The sequence below is a fragment of the Vicugna pacos genome, chromosome 15 (genome assembly GCF_048564905.1).
Source record: "Vicugna pacos chromosome 15, VicPac4, whole genome shotgun sequence".
Lineage (NCBI taxonomy): Eukaryota > Metazoa > Chordata > Mammalia > Artiodactyla > Camelidae > Vicugna > Vicugna pacos.
Window position 1 is genome coordinate 26,837,768 of NC_133001.1, and position 14,406 is coordinate 26,852,173.

At 40.1% G+C, this 14,406-nt stretch overlaps 1 protein-coding gene across 1 annotated transcript in view; it reads right to left on the minus strand.

Moving 5' to 3' along the window:
• Positions 1-7,029, minus strand: part of MSH2 (mutS homolog 2) — a 63,182-nt gene extending 56,153 nt beyond the window's left edge. Inside the window, exons 1-2 of the mRNA XM_006216436.3 lie at positions 6,744-7,029; positions 1,115-1,269 (exon numbers count right to left, since the gene is read on the minus strand). Coding sequence (XP_006216498.1) covers positions 1,115-1,269; positions 6,744-6,954 — 366 coding nt within the window. The 5' untranslated portion in view covers positions 6,955-7,029. The remainder of the gene's footprint in view (positions 1-1,114; positions 1,270-6,743) is intronic.
• Positions 7,030-14,406: the final 7,377 nt, after the last annotated feature.

Consider the following 14,406-nt stretch of genomic DNA (forward strand, 5'->3'; position numbering starts at 1 on the left):
TTGTGATACCCTCAATTTTCTACTAAAATCTTTCAAGACATAGGAGAAAACTCTAAACAAGTCCCACTTTTCTCAGTAAAGTAGCAATGAAAATTCCAAGGAAACTCCATAATGTAGAATGCTAAATTCTACATTATGTCTATATTTACAAAGGTATAACCTTCAGTAAATGTCTATATTTACAAAGGCACGTGGTAGGAAGCAATATGGAACTAATATTGAAGAATATTATACTGGGGGCAGCACTAACATCACATGTTTAAATATTATATTAAACCTCACAAAAAAACTTTCACAGGACTTTCAAGTCAGGAAACATCTTAAAAACCTTCTAATTTTATTGTTTATAAAGAAACAGATACAGGAGAAGGCCGGAAAATTTGCCAAGGTCACCCAGAAGGACAATAGAAAAATGAAATGAAATCGGCCAACTACAAGCCCAGAACACTGTCCCCCTTACCACACATTTATTTCCTTTCAAGGATAAATCTCACCTCCCCAGCTACGCTTTAACCATTATCCAGTATTCATGTGCAGGTACTATGTGTAAACAAACAAAAAACATGACCTTACAGACTAATAAATAAAGACAGTCTTTAAACAAAACAAATAGGACTGTCATCCCCATGAAGGCATTAGAAGCGTATCAATAAGCCTTTCTAGGAACATGGAGAAATATGATCACTATTAAACAAAGTTTCAGACTTATAAAAAATTACAGTCTTATGAAAGAGAAAGATACACACAAAGGTACAAACACACAGCAAATGTGTATAAGTGAGATATTTGGGATATGTAAATTTGTGATATTCAAAAACAGTAAAATCAAATTTTCAATGCCGGTATTCAACTGCATGTAAAGGCTATTTATTATTTTAAGTTTCTGAGACAGTGACAAAACTCAATACTATTCATATTCATAGTAAAGATTTACTGAATTTATGAATTGCTATTAAACTATGATTTTAAAAAACACATGCTAAAGAATATTAAAGTTTCTCAAAGCATTTTACTACCACAACCTGGTTAAAATATTAAAGCAACATAGAATTCTCTCAGATTTCTATTTATTCTACTTTTACAAAACAACTAAATTTAAAAGGGAGATAATTACCTTAAATGCCAAATACCAATCATTCTCCTTGGAGGTCTTATTTCCAGCTCTATTCTTATAAACTTCAACTCTATACTGACGAACTAGAAGAAGATCTTTCACAAAAGATTCAAAATTCATTTTACTGAGCACAACACTCTCCAGAGCCTTTGTTCCTAAAGAAAAACATTAAAAATACATGTTACAGATTTGAGGATTTGAAGTCATAAGTGTTCAAGTACCTAACACAATGCTCTCCCCCAAGCTATGTTGCTCTCCCAGTAATTCATTCAATAAACTGTTTACCAAAGACCTATTACATGTCCTAGGGATGTTAGTAGATGAAGGGTATAAAACAGTGGATAGACATAGCTCCCTGCATAGATGGAGCCTACACAAAAGATAAAATAATTGAGAAGACAGGAGGGTATATCTCAGTGGTAAAGCGCATGCTTAACATATACGAGGTCCTGGGTTCAATCCCCAATACCTCCATTAAAATAAATAAGTAAATAAATAAAACTAATTACCTCCCCCTCCCCCCCCAAAACTGAGAATATACAAAGATAAAAGAATGAATAAGTAAAGATACAGCTAATCCTACTTGTCCTTTTTTGTCATTTGTTTTTTACAAGTTTGAGGAAAAGTCTTACATAATAACTACAATAGTGTTTGTATAGAATTTTTTTCAAAGGATCTATAAAAATAAATTAGTTATTATTCATTTCAAAATGTTCTAGGTAGCTAAATGAAAACTCAAAAGATGCAAAAACGTACAGTAAAAACTTTCACCACTGTCCCCTACACATCCAGTTCACTACCCAAGTGTTAGTTTACAGAATAAATTTCTAAGCACAGCCTATGCACACACAAGCAAATATAAAGCACTGCTTTTTCCCTCTTTCAGTACTGAAACTAGGAGAGTCTTGGGCAAAATGGGATGCATCCTACATGCTAGGCAATAGCAGGAAATAACTTAAATGGAGACACAACACACAATGTTCTGTATCTTATTTATCTTTTACATAGTGTTTTGGAGATTGTTCCATCAGTTCATAATCAGCTTTCTGTTTATATCTGCAAACATTTCAATGACCCTAAGGACGTTCTATAATTTAATTCATCTCTTACTGATAGACATACAGGTTGTTTTCAATCTTTGCTATTAGAATGCTGCATGAATAACCTTGTATGTGCTTCATTCTCCAAATATTTGAGTATATTTGTGAGATAAAGTCCTAAAATTGGATATTATGAAAGGATAATATATATAACTGTGATAAATATTGCCAGACTATCCCCTTTGGTTGGCTGTGGCAGTTAACACTACCATCTATTTCCCCTATCCGGTCAACACTTTTCAAACTTTCTGGTCTTCATCTTACATCACTGGTTCGCAACTGGGGACAATCTCGCTCCCCTAGCAGGCATCTGTCAAAGTCTGGGGACATCTGAGTTGTCACAACTGGGAGATAGGGAGTACTAATGGAATCTAGTAGGTAGAGAGAGGGATGCTATTATATATGCACAGGATAGCCCCTCACAGCAAAAAATTAACTCTTCAGTCCAAAACATCAATAGTGCCAAGGATGAGAACTCATCTTAGATGCGAAACAGTGTCGCACCTTAGTTTTGATTTGCAAATACTAATTTCTTCACAAAATAAATAAAATCACCCATACCATCAAATGGATTGAAAACTCAATTTTCATATAGGTAATACCAATTATTCACTTAAAGGTAATTCAGAATATACCTGCAGATTATTCTGACAATTCTCAATCTTATGAAAGATTTAACCTAAACTTAACAAGAGATCATATCAAGTACAAATATGAAATACAAATAAGCATAAAGATTAATTTTAAATGACATTATACAATTGTTTTGTACAGCAAAACACAGCTGATATTTCCAATATCAGTTCACTAGTTGTAAGTACTACACAAGAATCCCCACTGCCACAGACACTCTGAAAACTGTCTCAAATCTTGCCCCTCTAAAGCTATTCCCTAGAACCTTTCTTATGATCTAATCTAGGGCTGGCAAACATACATCTACAGGGGCCTGGCAGGTATCAAATGAGCAGGGAAAGCCAAAGGAAGAACAGTAACACAGCTGACAGATGACAAATGACTTCAAAAGAGACCATATGGGATGGTGGGAACTGTGACAAAACAGGGAGGGAAGTGCATCAGGGTAAAGGAAAAATCTAGACTCACTCACTAGGTCAAAGGGAGCAGTCACTCAACTCCAAGCCACTGCTACACTGCAAGAATATTGTTGCCCAGAGTTTCCAACTGTGTGGAATTTTCAAAAGCACAAAATCTGAATGTTTTTTCATGAACTCTCCCAATCTTTAAAATATAGGCAATTAATTCAAACTTTTAAAACACTATTTAGGCTACCAGTTTTCAACTCAGCAAGTTCAACACTGCCACATTTTCTCACAGACTTGAATAGACTGCTGTTTCTTTAGCTTGCATTTAGAAAGCAAGCAGCATGAAAATTATGTTTACTCTGAATGTTACCCATTCAGCAAAGCCTGTACTCACATTCTCAGAGGCATATATGGGCTCTAAGGCCTACCTAGGCTGCAATAGACTCCCATCTTCCAACTAAGACTCATCCAGGATCATAACCCCAGTGGAATGGCGGCCCCCATTTAAATTATTTCCTGTTGTTGCCTAGCGTTAGGGTGATCAACTCATTCCATTTCGCCCAAGACTGTCCTAGTTTTAGTACTGAAAGTCCAGCATCCCAGGAGCCCTCTAAGTCCCAAGCAAACCAGAATGATTAGACACCCTATCAGCCCACCTAGTTGAATTCTACATAAGTAACATTATTCATAGGATGAAATATTATCATTAAAAAAAATTGCCCAAGGAAAGCACTGAACCAGTTAATAAAAAAATCAGAGAAATTTTTCCCAGACACACTTAAAAATGTCATTATGAATATCAGTCAGCAACTTACAGTAAATACAGCAATGACTTTCAAAACAGTTATATTATCCTTTAATTTAGAAGGCAAAATATAAAGTCCAACTCAGCAAAAACAATTCTGGGGAGAGGAGAAAAATACACTGGTCTGGTGCATAATTCTGAAACAGCTCTTAAATCATCAGTCCAGTAGGATGTGCCAGCATAACTGGTCAGCACTGGGTTTTTAAAGCATTTGAATTTGAATGCTTACCAGTGTGAACAAGCACTCTCAGATCTACAAGCCCCACCACTCCCCATTACTTACGCAGGACTCCTTTGCACATCAAGGTTGCCTGCCTGGCCCAGGGTAGGGGAAACCAGGGCAATTCTGTCTTTTTATTGACACACTGAACAGGAACATACATTCATAACACTGGTGATTTCTTTAGAGTGGAAGGGTGAAGTGGCAAATGATGTGATTTCCCCTTCCCCCATGGCCTCCACTACTTCCATTACTAATCTACAGATAGGTGGCCTAACCACCAGGGTTATCTTCCAAAGATACTATTTCTCTGAAAGTTTATGGGACACACTGGGTGGTAGTGCATTTGAGTCTTATTTACTGATAAGCATTCTAAGTACAGTACAGCTACTCTATGTTTCTGGTGAAGAGCTTGGCTGTGTGCTTTAAGTCTAAAAGTTGGGAAGACTGACCTGGTGTGAAATGAGGGGAAATGGAAGAGAAAGCTATCCAGCCTCCAAAGGGGATAGAAGAAAAAACTCAGGTTGGTGCAAGAGTGTCCTCTTCAAGAATAATTTGGAGCCCCCACCTTCATTCGGCTGACAATGTGTCTACTACATGTGGGCATTGTGCCATGTGCTGGGATTCAGAGGCAGAGACTCGTTAAGGCACAGTTGCTGCCCTCTCAGTCTATTGGCAATAGAGTAGAATAAATGCTGCATCTAGGGTAGGGAGAAAGTCCTAGGGCAGGGAACACTTAGGAGGGGCAGCTAACTACGCAGCCTTAACATGGGAGTTAAGAAAAAAATACAAGAAAAGATGTCTTCTGACTTCTGACAGCAAAAGATAAGGAACTTTCTTTTTCAGCCACTCAGATTCCTTATCTATGTACTGAAGCTAGGTACTAACCCATCTCACCGGACATTATTATAATAATGTATTACTAGTTGCTGAAGAGTAAGAGAAAAGTAGCTAAAAGGGTATGAGTAAGTTTAACTGCCAAAAGAATGAACCAGACAGAGAAAACAGAAAACCATGTTTAAGAAGAGGAGCTGGGATCCAGACCCTGGCAAAAGGCTCATCTCTTCATTGGCACAAAAGGGAAGGAAAGAATAGGTACAGACGAAATTAAAAAGAGTAGGTTCAAGAAATAACCCAAATGTCCATCAATCAGCAAATGGATAAACAAAATACAGTATATCCATACAATATTATTTGGCAATAAAAAGGAATGAAGTACTGATGAACACTGAAAATACGAAGTGAAAGGAGCCAGTATTATAAGCAAATCTAGATAGAAAAATAAGCAGATTAATGGCTGCCTAGGTTTGGGAGGACTGGGAGGAAAGGGGAAGTGACTGCTCATGGGTACAGGGCTTCTCAAGACTCAAGAGAAATTTAGCCTCTCCTGTAATGCCTCTTTCAATGGCTCGTGTTTGGCAATCCTGCCCCTACGCCTCTTCCACAGCTTGCTACGGAGCATCATTCACAGTTCTTCACCTGGAATTGTAATTATTTCTGCCGCACTATCTACTAGGGTGAGATTCATAAAGGCGGGGGACACTGCCTTTTCATCTATGTACTCCCACTGCCCGTAAGCCTGCCTGACATAGCAGCACCCAATATATGTCTATCTAATGAATGAAGTATCTTCTGTCAGTAACATCCCATCTGCATGCTGCAGAGGCAGGACTAGAAACCAAAACTCCTTACTCCTAGAATGTTCATTCTACTATCAAAACGGAGCCAGGGAGAAAAGAGATCAACATAAAGCATCTAGAACATCTAACTCACCGCGGGTGAGCTTTCCTGGGAGGGATGATGCTGGAGAGATGGGAGTGTGTTATGAATGGCATTGAACGCCAAACTGAGGCACAGACATACATGACTAGCCCAACGTCACACAGGTAATAAGTGGAAGGGCCGCGACTTTAATCCAAACAACCTGGCTCCAGAGTCCGAGGTCCTGACCACTCGGCAATACTGCCTATCAACAGTAGGCACTACAGGTCCCTGCGCTGAACAAGCGGTCTAAGTCACGTTTGCCCAACAGGCAAAATCACGTTAGTGACATAAACGGTCTCCCAAACCCTCTTCTATTCTAAATCTCACTCCTGGACTGGCGTTTGTGATAAGGAGGTTTGGCGATGTTTGTGATGAGATCCACAGGGCCAAGGCGGGGCCGAGAAGCAGACACCCCCGCAGACTGCTGGAAAATTAAATAGAACAATGTGTTAAAACGCCTCGCACTAAGCCTGATGCGCAGTGATCGTTATCAGTTCCGATCCCAAGCAGCTACAGACAGACAGACTCAGGGCGGGCGGGGAGGGGGGGAGGGGGCTGTGGTGCAGCATTTGGCCAGGCTGGGACCGAGGCCAGCGCAGTGCCCCCAAGAGGCATCAACGTCCCCGCCGCCGTGCCTCCACTTCCTGAGAGGAACCACTCCGCGGGGTCCCCACCGAGCCCGCGCCGTCCCTGCCCTCACCTGCCGGCCCCATGTACTTGACCACCCCCTGGGTCTTGAACACCTCCCGGGCGGCCAGCAGCGCGTCCTCACTGTGCGCCGAGTAGAAGTCGCCTCGGTCGAAGAGGCGCACTGTGGTGGTCGGCTTCTCCGGCATGGCCTGGAAGAAGCGCACGAAGCCGAGCTCGGCCGCGCCATCCAGCTGCAGCGTCTCCTTCGGCAGCACCGCCATTTCGGAACCTCCTCACCGCCTGCTTAAGAGAATTGCGCGACCCCGCACCCACTAAGCCGTTTCCCGCCTCCCCTCCCTCACCCCTGTGCGGCGTCCGGCCTCTGAGGAGACACCCAATCAGCACCCAGCGCTGCATTTCGGTGGGTGGGAGTGCGCCGCGACAGCCAATCGAAATCGGACGCGGCCCAGCTTCCCGCGCACGCTGGGGACTCTGTCTACTGCGCATGCTTGAGTCTAGGTCGCGCGCGGACCCTGGCGGACGCCCATCCTTAAGACTTCCATTCTCCGGGTTTTCTCGGCTGCATGGGCGTGGAACTCAGGTGGATGGATAGCTAAATTAGGAGATCAGGTGGGATGTTCCTGCAGGTTTTGAGTTTATTGTGTACCGGGTAGCATGCGCGAAGTCAGAAAGACACCTTGAAAACAAGGAAGAACTTCCTCCCTATCACAGTATTTTTAAAAAATCTGTGCCACTCTCTCCCCAGCCGCCTCCCCCCTTTTTTTTAAGCAAACTCCCGACATCAAGGTTACAGATTTCTTCTCCATAACCTCCTTAGTGCTCCGTACTAGCTAATTCTCTCATATCGTCCATTCCTTGATCATTCATTAAAAATCATTAGGCCTGGTATGTTCCAGACGTCTAGGATCTGAGGATCGCTAGTAAAGAAAAGCCAGTGCCTTTGTTGAACTTGCATTCTAATGAATGGATTCAGATAATATACTAAGTAAACTTATAGTAAGTAAACTTTAAGCAAAATATATAGTAAGTAAATTTGTAAATAAACTGTTAGAAGATAAGTGTTTAGGTGAAGAATAAAGATGAAGGGTTGAATTTTTTTTAATGTTGAACAAAGACCTGAAGGAGGTCATGATACGTCCTGCAGTTACTTGCCTTAGAAAAGGTTTCTCCTGTTTTGTCTCACCCTCTCCCGATAAAAGCAGCCCCAAACCCTGATTTCGGCAGCAGAATTTCCCTGGGGGCTATTCAGAGGTGTTCCCGAGACCCACCCACACAAAATGGTTGGAATTTCAGAAGGTGGTGTATTGGGATCTTTTAAGAAAGCTCCCTTCCTGACAACCAGCTTTATTGAGAAACCACTGGGTTACACGGTAGAATTCAAACAACTTCAGTGAACTTTTGAACCATCTGACTGCGGACTACGTCTCCCACTGCCGAAAGTGCTCCTCCTCTCACAGAGTCTTTGATCTGGAGCGATAAACTACCCCTTCCCTTTCCACGCCCATGGCTCTAACAAAAATTTGTCCCTCTGCTCTGGAATGGCCTTCCCTGCCCTTTGTGTAGCAAACTCCTGGTCATCCTTGAATCCTTAGAATGAAGGATGCCCAGTTCCCTCAGGTGTAATTAGTTGTATTGTCTTCACCATTCCCATCTTATTCATATCTCTATTATAATATTGCTGCATTGTTTTAGAAATATCTGTTCACCTATTTCTCTTACTAAACATCTGGAAAGTACACAGATGAGTATTTATATTTATTTATTATTAATACCAATGGATAATGTTCATTAGCATTTATTGTTTCGTTTCTTTATTCTTATATGTGCTTACTATTTTAATCTTTGCAACTTTGTTAGGAACTACTGTTGCTCTTAGTTTACAATGAGGAAACTAAAGCTTGGAGATGTGAAGTAGTTTGCCGGGGATCACAGAGCTAATAGTGATAGAACTAGAGCTCTGTACACTTAGCCATCTGTGTGCCAGAGGGCCTGGCCCATATTAGGTGCACAGGAAATGTTTGTAAGTGAATGAGCTGTGCATCACAATAACCCCTTCTAGGCCATAACCTGGCCTTGAGTGTCATCCCATCTCTCCCTGTTCCTATTTTTTTTAATTCTTTTGTTTTTTTAATTAAATAGAGGTACTGGGAATTGAACCCAGGACCTAGATGTATGCTAAGGACATGCTCTACCATTGAGCTATTACTCACCCCTCTCCCCTTTTCCTGTTTCACATTCTAGTGAGTTCAGAGGGAGGCCGCATGTAATAATATCTACCTCCAGGGTTGGTGTCAGGATCAAATGAGGTAGAAGCTTTGAAAATATTTTGTAATCTTTTGTAAACAGCGTTTGTACTCTTTATTATCACATTGCCCCTACCCAGACTGTGTCTTTCACTTATTCACTGAATTATTTATTTATCAATTGAGTCTATTAATTCTAAAAATAAAGAGAATACCTACCCCCCCACAAAAATTGTTTAAAAAAATTTAAATTAAAAAAAAATGGTGGGGAGGGTATAGCTCAGTGGTAGCGTGCCTGCCTAGTATGCACGAGGTCCTGGGTTCAATCCCCAGTACCTCCATTAAGAAAATAACTAAATAAATAAATCTAATTACCTCCCTAACAGAAAAAAAATTTTTTAATAAATAAATTTTTTAATTAAAAAAAAAGAGAGAGAATACCCAAACTTGCCCTGATCTGTCTGGAGAGTTAGGACCTAGACATATACTAGAGGACAAGTCAAAGTAATGGAATGTCGAAACATGTTTCTCAAGGCAATTTAAGAAAGACAGAGTTTACAGGGAGGGAGGTGGGGGCCTGCTAGTAGAGGGCTTGGGTTCATCTAGGTGAGGACAGTGGATTTTTCTCTGGTCTTTAAAGATGAACAAGATTTTTAAAATCCACCCTAGATTATGAGCCAGACACCCCTCTTCAGGACATTTGTATACTTTAGATGCACAGCTCTGCTGATAGAGATGAATCTGCAGAGCGAAAGCCAAGTAGGAGAAACACCTTGGTTGCTCCTGGGCAGAGGGCCTTCGGGCCAGCTGTAGGAATACAATTTTATTGTATGCCCTTTTGTTCTGAGGAAGAACATGCATTTCAAACCTGAGCCTTGTAGTCTAGTATAAATAACTGCTCCTTTTGGGGAAGTTATTACCATTTCTGGTAGACTTTAATGGGCATGAAGTCTAGAAATTCATCTAGAGGACTGTCAGCTTTGGCCGATGACAGTGCCTTTCACCAGACTTAAAACACTTCAGAGACTCTGCTTTATATTGAAACTAATAACAATGGACCCAACATGCTTTTTTTCCTACTAAATGTCTTTGAAAAGAGAGACCTTTAAATTAGTCTGCTTAGAGACAAGCTTGAAGTAAAACTTTGAAACGTGCTTGCAATTAATTTTATCTTTTTAAACCATGTACACAGATTAAATGTTTATGATAAATTTTAAAGTTATGCCTCTTATAGAAATTTCACATATTTTCTAGTTCTACCCAGGAAACCATGGATTTCTAAAAATAACAGACAAGAGGAATTATACAAAAATATAACTTAAAACATGGTATGATTGATAGGGTGCAATTAAATCATTACCCCAAAATGGTTGTTTTTAATATTCTCATATATTTTCCAAATTCATGATAATGACTATTTATAATCAGAATAAGTGTTGGGCAAAAAAGCATATGTATCTGACAAAGAGGTTCCTCAAAGAAGTAAAAATTAAGATTTTAAAGTGATCAAAAATGGAAAAGTGTTTAGTAAATTTCAAAGTACTTAACTTAAAAGTAAATTATTATTGTTAACTCAACTTTCTATGGTAATATACCAATGAGAAATTCATATTAAACTAATTTTGCCACCACTCTAGTTTCTAAAATTTTTGTAATGTGGTTGTATTAGTCCATTATTTAAAAAATGACAATAAGTAAAGTGCTGTCAACCATGTCAGAAGCTGCCGGTTCAGAGAAAGAAGGACTAAAAAGGGCCCTTGGAGTTGAGTATTAAGAAATCTTTTTCTTTTTTACAGTTTTATGGAGAAATAATTTATATACTGTACAATTCACCCATTTAAAGTATATAGTTCAGTGGTTTTCAGTGTTTTAACAGGGTTGAATAACCATCATTCCAATCTAATCTGAGAACGTTTTGTCACTCCAAATAGAAACCCCATACCCATTAGTAGTCACTCCATATTTCCTCCTCCCCCTAGCTCCTGGCAAGCACAGATGAACTTTCTGTCTCTATAGATTTGCCTTTTCTGGATATTTCATATAACTGGAATCATATAATACAGGGCATTTAGTGACTGGCTTCTATCACTTAGCAAAATGCTTTTAAAGTTCATTCATGTCATAATATGTGTCAGTACTTCACTCCTTTTCATTACCAAATATCATTATTTGGCTATAGCACATTTTATTTATTCATTCATCAGTTGGTAGACATTTGTTTCCGCTTTTTGACCATCATGAATAATGCCACTATGAACATTCATTTACAAGTTCTTATGTGGACATACGCTTTTCTTTTGCTTGGATATATACCTAGAAGTGGGATTGCTGGATCATACTTTTAATATATGTTTAACTGTAATCCTCATGTTAAACTATAACCCATATGTTTAATGAGCTATGTTTAACTTTTTGAAGAACTGCCAAACTGCTGCAACACTTTACATTCTCACCAGCAATGTATGATGTTTCCAACTTTTCCACATCCTCACCCACACTTGTTACTGTCTGCCTGTTTGATTCTAGCCATCTTAGTGGGTATGACTGGTATCTTATTGTGGTTTTTATTTTCATTTCCCTAATGACTAATGATGTTGAGTATCTTTTCATGTGCTCTGTATGTTCTTCTGAGAAAATATTTGTAAATCATATATCTGACAAAGGGCTTGTATCCAGAATATATAAAGAAAATTTACATCTCAATAACAGAAAAATAAATAACCCAGTTTACAAGTGGGCAAAGGATCTGAGTAAGTCATTGGTTTTTGAGAAAGCTGTTTGGTTGATGTGGACAAAAGAGGCTCTATGGATTAAAAATTTCATTCTGAAAACAAGACGTACTAGTTCTATTTAAGAAGTTTGGTAAGAAATAAAAAGAGAGAGGAATGGCTGCCTGTTAGGCAGGCAGAGTCAGCAGGAATTTTTAGAGGGGTAGGGGGGACATATTTTAGGATGATGGAAATAACTGTGAAATTTTGTTGTATCTACAGAAAGTGTTGTGTTTACTGAGGAGGGAAAACTTTTCCTCTACTCTCTTTGATTCAGTGACTGGGAGTATGTGAATTAAACTAACAAAAGACAGATTAATGGGGGGAAAGGCACACAATTTTTATTAATATTTACATGCACAGGAGTTCACAAAAAAGTAAATCTCAAAGAATCAGACTCAGGGTCTTATATACCCTCTTAACAAAGGAAAGAGGATTTGGGCTTCAAAAGACGATAAATTGTGGGGACATAACTAGGAAATATATGGGAGAACTATTGGAAGATAAGGGCTGTTTTTGTAAGGTCTGATTATGCAAACTCATCTCACTGTCAACTCTCCCTCTCTGGTGATGGTTCAGGGGAAACACGTTCACAAAGGGAAATGTATGCCCTGCTTTTAGGCAGATAAGGGGAGGGCAGAGAACTCTTTATCCATCTGTTGATTCCCAGTTGCCTTTAGCTCAAAATAATCCTTATGCCAAAGTGCTATAACATTTGGGGGTGGCATAGCCTGATTCCCTTCATGTTGAAAGAAGAAAACCTGCTGAGGCTAAAAGATTAAGAGAGGTTTCATGAAAGAAAGGGATCTTAAGCTGGGCCTTGACTAAAATAGAGGCTATGCCAGACATAATACATAAGAATATAACCTTTAAAAATTGTGAATCACTGTGTTGTACACCTGAAACATATATAATATTGTATATCAACTATACCTCAGTTAAAAAAAAAAAGAACATAAGCAAAGGCATGATCAAACCCAAGCAAAGTATAAAAGCACTGGGCAACAGAAACATTTGAGGAGTGGTAAGGAAAATCTTGAATATAGCCAAGTTGGATGTATTGGAGTATAATGGGAAATAAGATAGATTGGGACTGTTTTAGTTGTTCTGGGAATAATACACAGGATGGATTGACTGTGAAGAGAGATTGGTATTAGGGAAGCTGAAAATTACATTAATTCAGGCAAGTAGTACTGTTCTATACTAAGGTATTGGCAATGGAGAGGAAGGAGAAACCAAGGGAAACAGGTGGAGTGACCACAGCTAGACGGCTGGGATGCCACACCAGGAACACTCCTATGGCTGCCACTGGTCTCACAACACTGCTGCCCAGGAGTTTTCTCAGCTGTTCTTCCTTTTTATCACAAGGTTCCAAGTCCTAGGTGGGGGTGCCTGTGCCCTGGATGCTCAGAGCAGAGGGAGGATCTGCACCCTCCAATTTCTGCAGAGGGAAGTGGAGAACTGGCTCCCACCAATACTACACACAGGAGAATTCTCCCCAAATGGAAGAGGGGTTGGGGTCCTGGGCAGCCAAGAGGGGAAAGAGCACCCAGTGCAGGGCCAGACTGAAAGGACTAATATGCCCCTTCGGCAGAGGGGTGTGGTAGAAAAGTCCTATCATTAACCTTAGGCAAATCATTTTGGGAGCAAAGTGGGATTTGGGCTAGAGAGCGAATAGATTGATGGCAAAGAGATCAGTGAAATGTGTAGGAGAAGGCAGATGAGAGGCAGTTTTATTCCTGATGGAGGATCACAGGACCTGATGATTAAAAGAATTGGGAAGGTAAGAAAGAAAAAAGAACTTGGGACTTGGTACATGGTGACAACGCCTTTAACTGAATCTGAGAACCCAAGAGATGAACTAGGTTTTTGGAGGAAGATGATGAGATCTTAAAGGTAAGTTAAGTGAAACATAGACCGTTTAATGTAGAACTCAGGAGGAAGGACAGGATTGGAGATATTTCTGTTATCATCTAGGCTTTGATGGTAACTAAAACAAGGGAATGATGAAATCCTCCAGGAAGAGAAGAAAAACAGAAGAATAAATCCTGGAAACATCAGTGTTCAGAGTCAGTAGAAGAGGAGGTAAAAACAAAACCAAACCAAACCAGGAGAGACAAATGCCAGTGAAGTCAAAGAAAATCTGTAAGCAACATGCTGGGGTAGGAAATGGGGCAGTCATCATGGTGATATGCTATGGAGAGATCAAATGATTCAATACTGGGGAAATTGACAATTAGCAGGTCAGTGTTGACTTCTAGCTCGAGTAGCTTCAGAAGAGATAGGACAAGAACTAGGGGGCATTAGGTTGAAAAGTTACTGATTTACTGCCTTAGCTCCAGATTGACCCTTTTTGCCTGCTCTGAAGCCTAATCAGTAGAGGGCGCCGGAGGGACACTGCAACAGGAATGGGTGTTTTCCTTGTAGCACCTGCTGTTTCCCCAGTGCCCAGCTTCTCTTGAACCCAGCGTTTCTCCAGCTTTGGACAGCAGCCAGAAGCTTCCCTGAGCACCTTCCCCATACTCCAACTATAAAAGGTAGCCTTATACAATGCCTTTGGTGTTGGGTAGGACATCTCCCGATGACTAGCTTTCCCTCAGCACCCTAGAGCAGGGGTCAGCAAACTTTTTCTGGAAAGGTCCAGGGTAATATTATGGCTTTGCCTCTCATTTGGGTCAGTCACAACTACTCAACTCTGCCA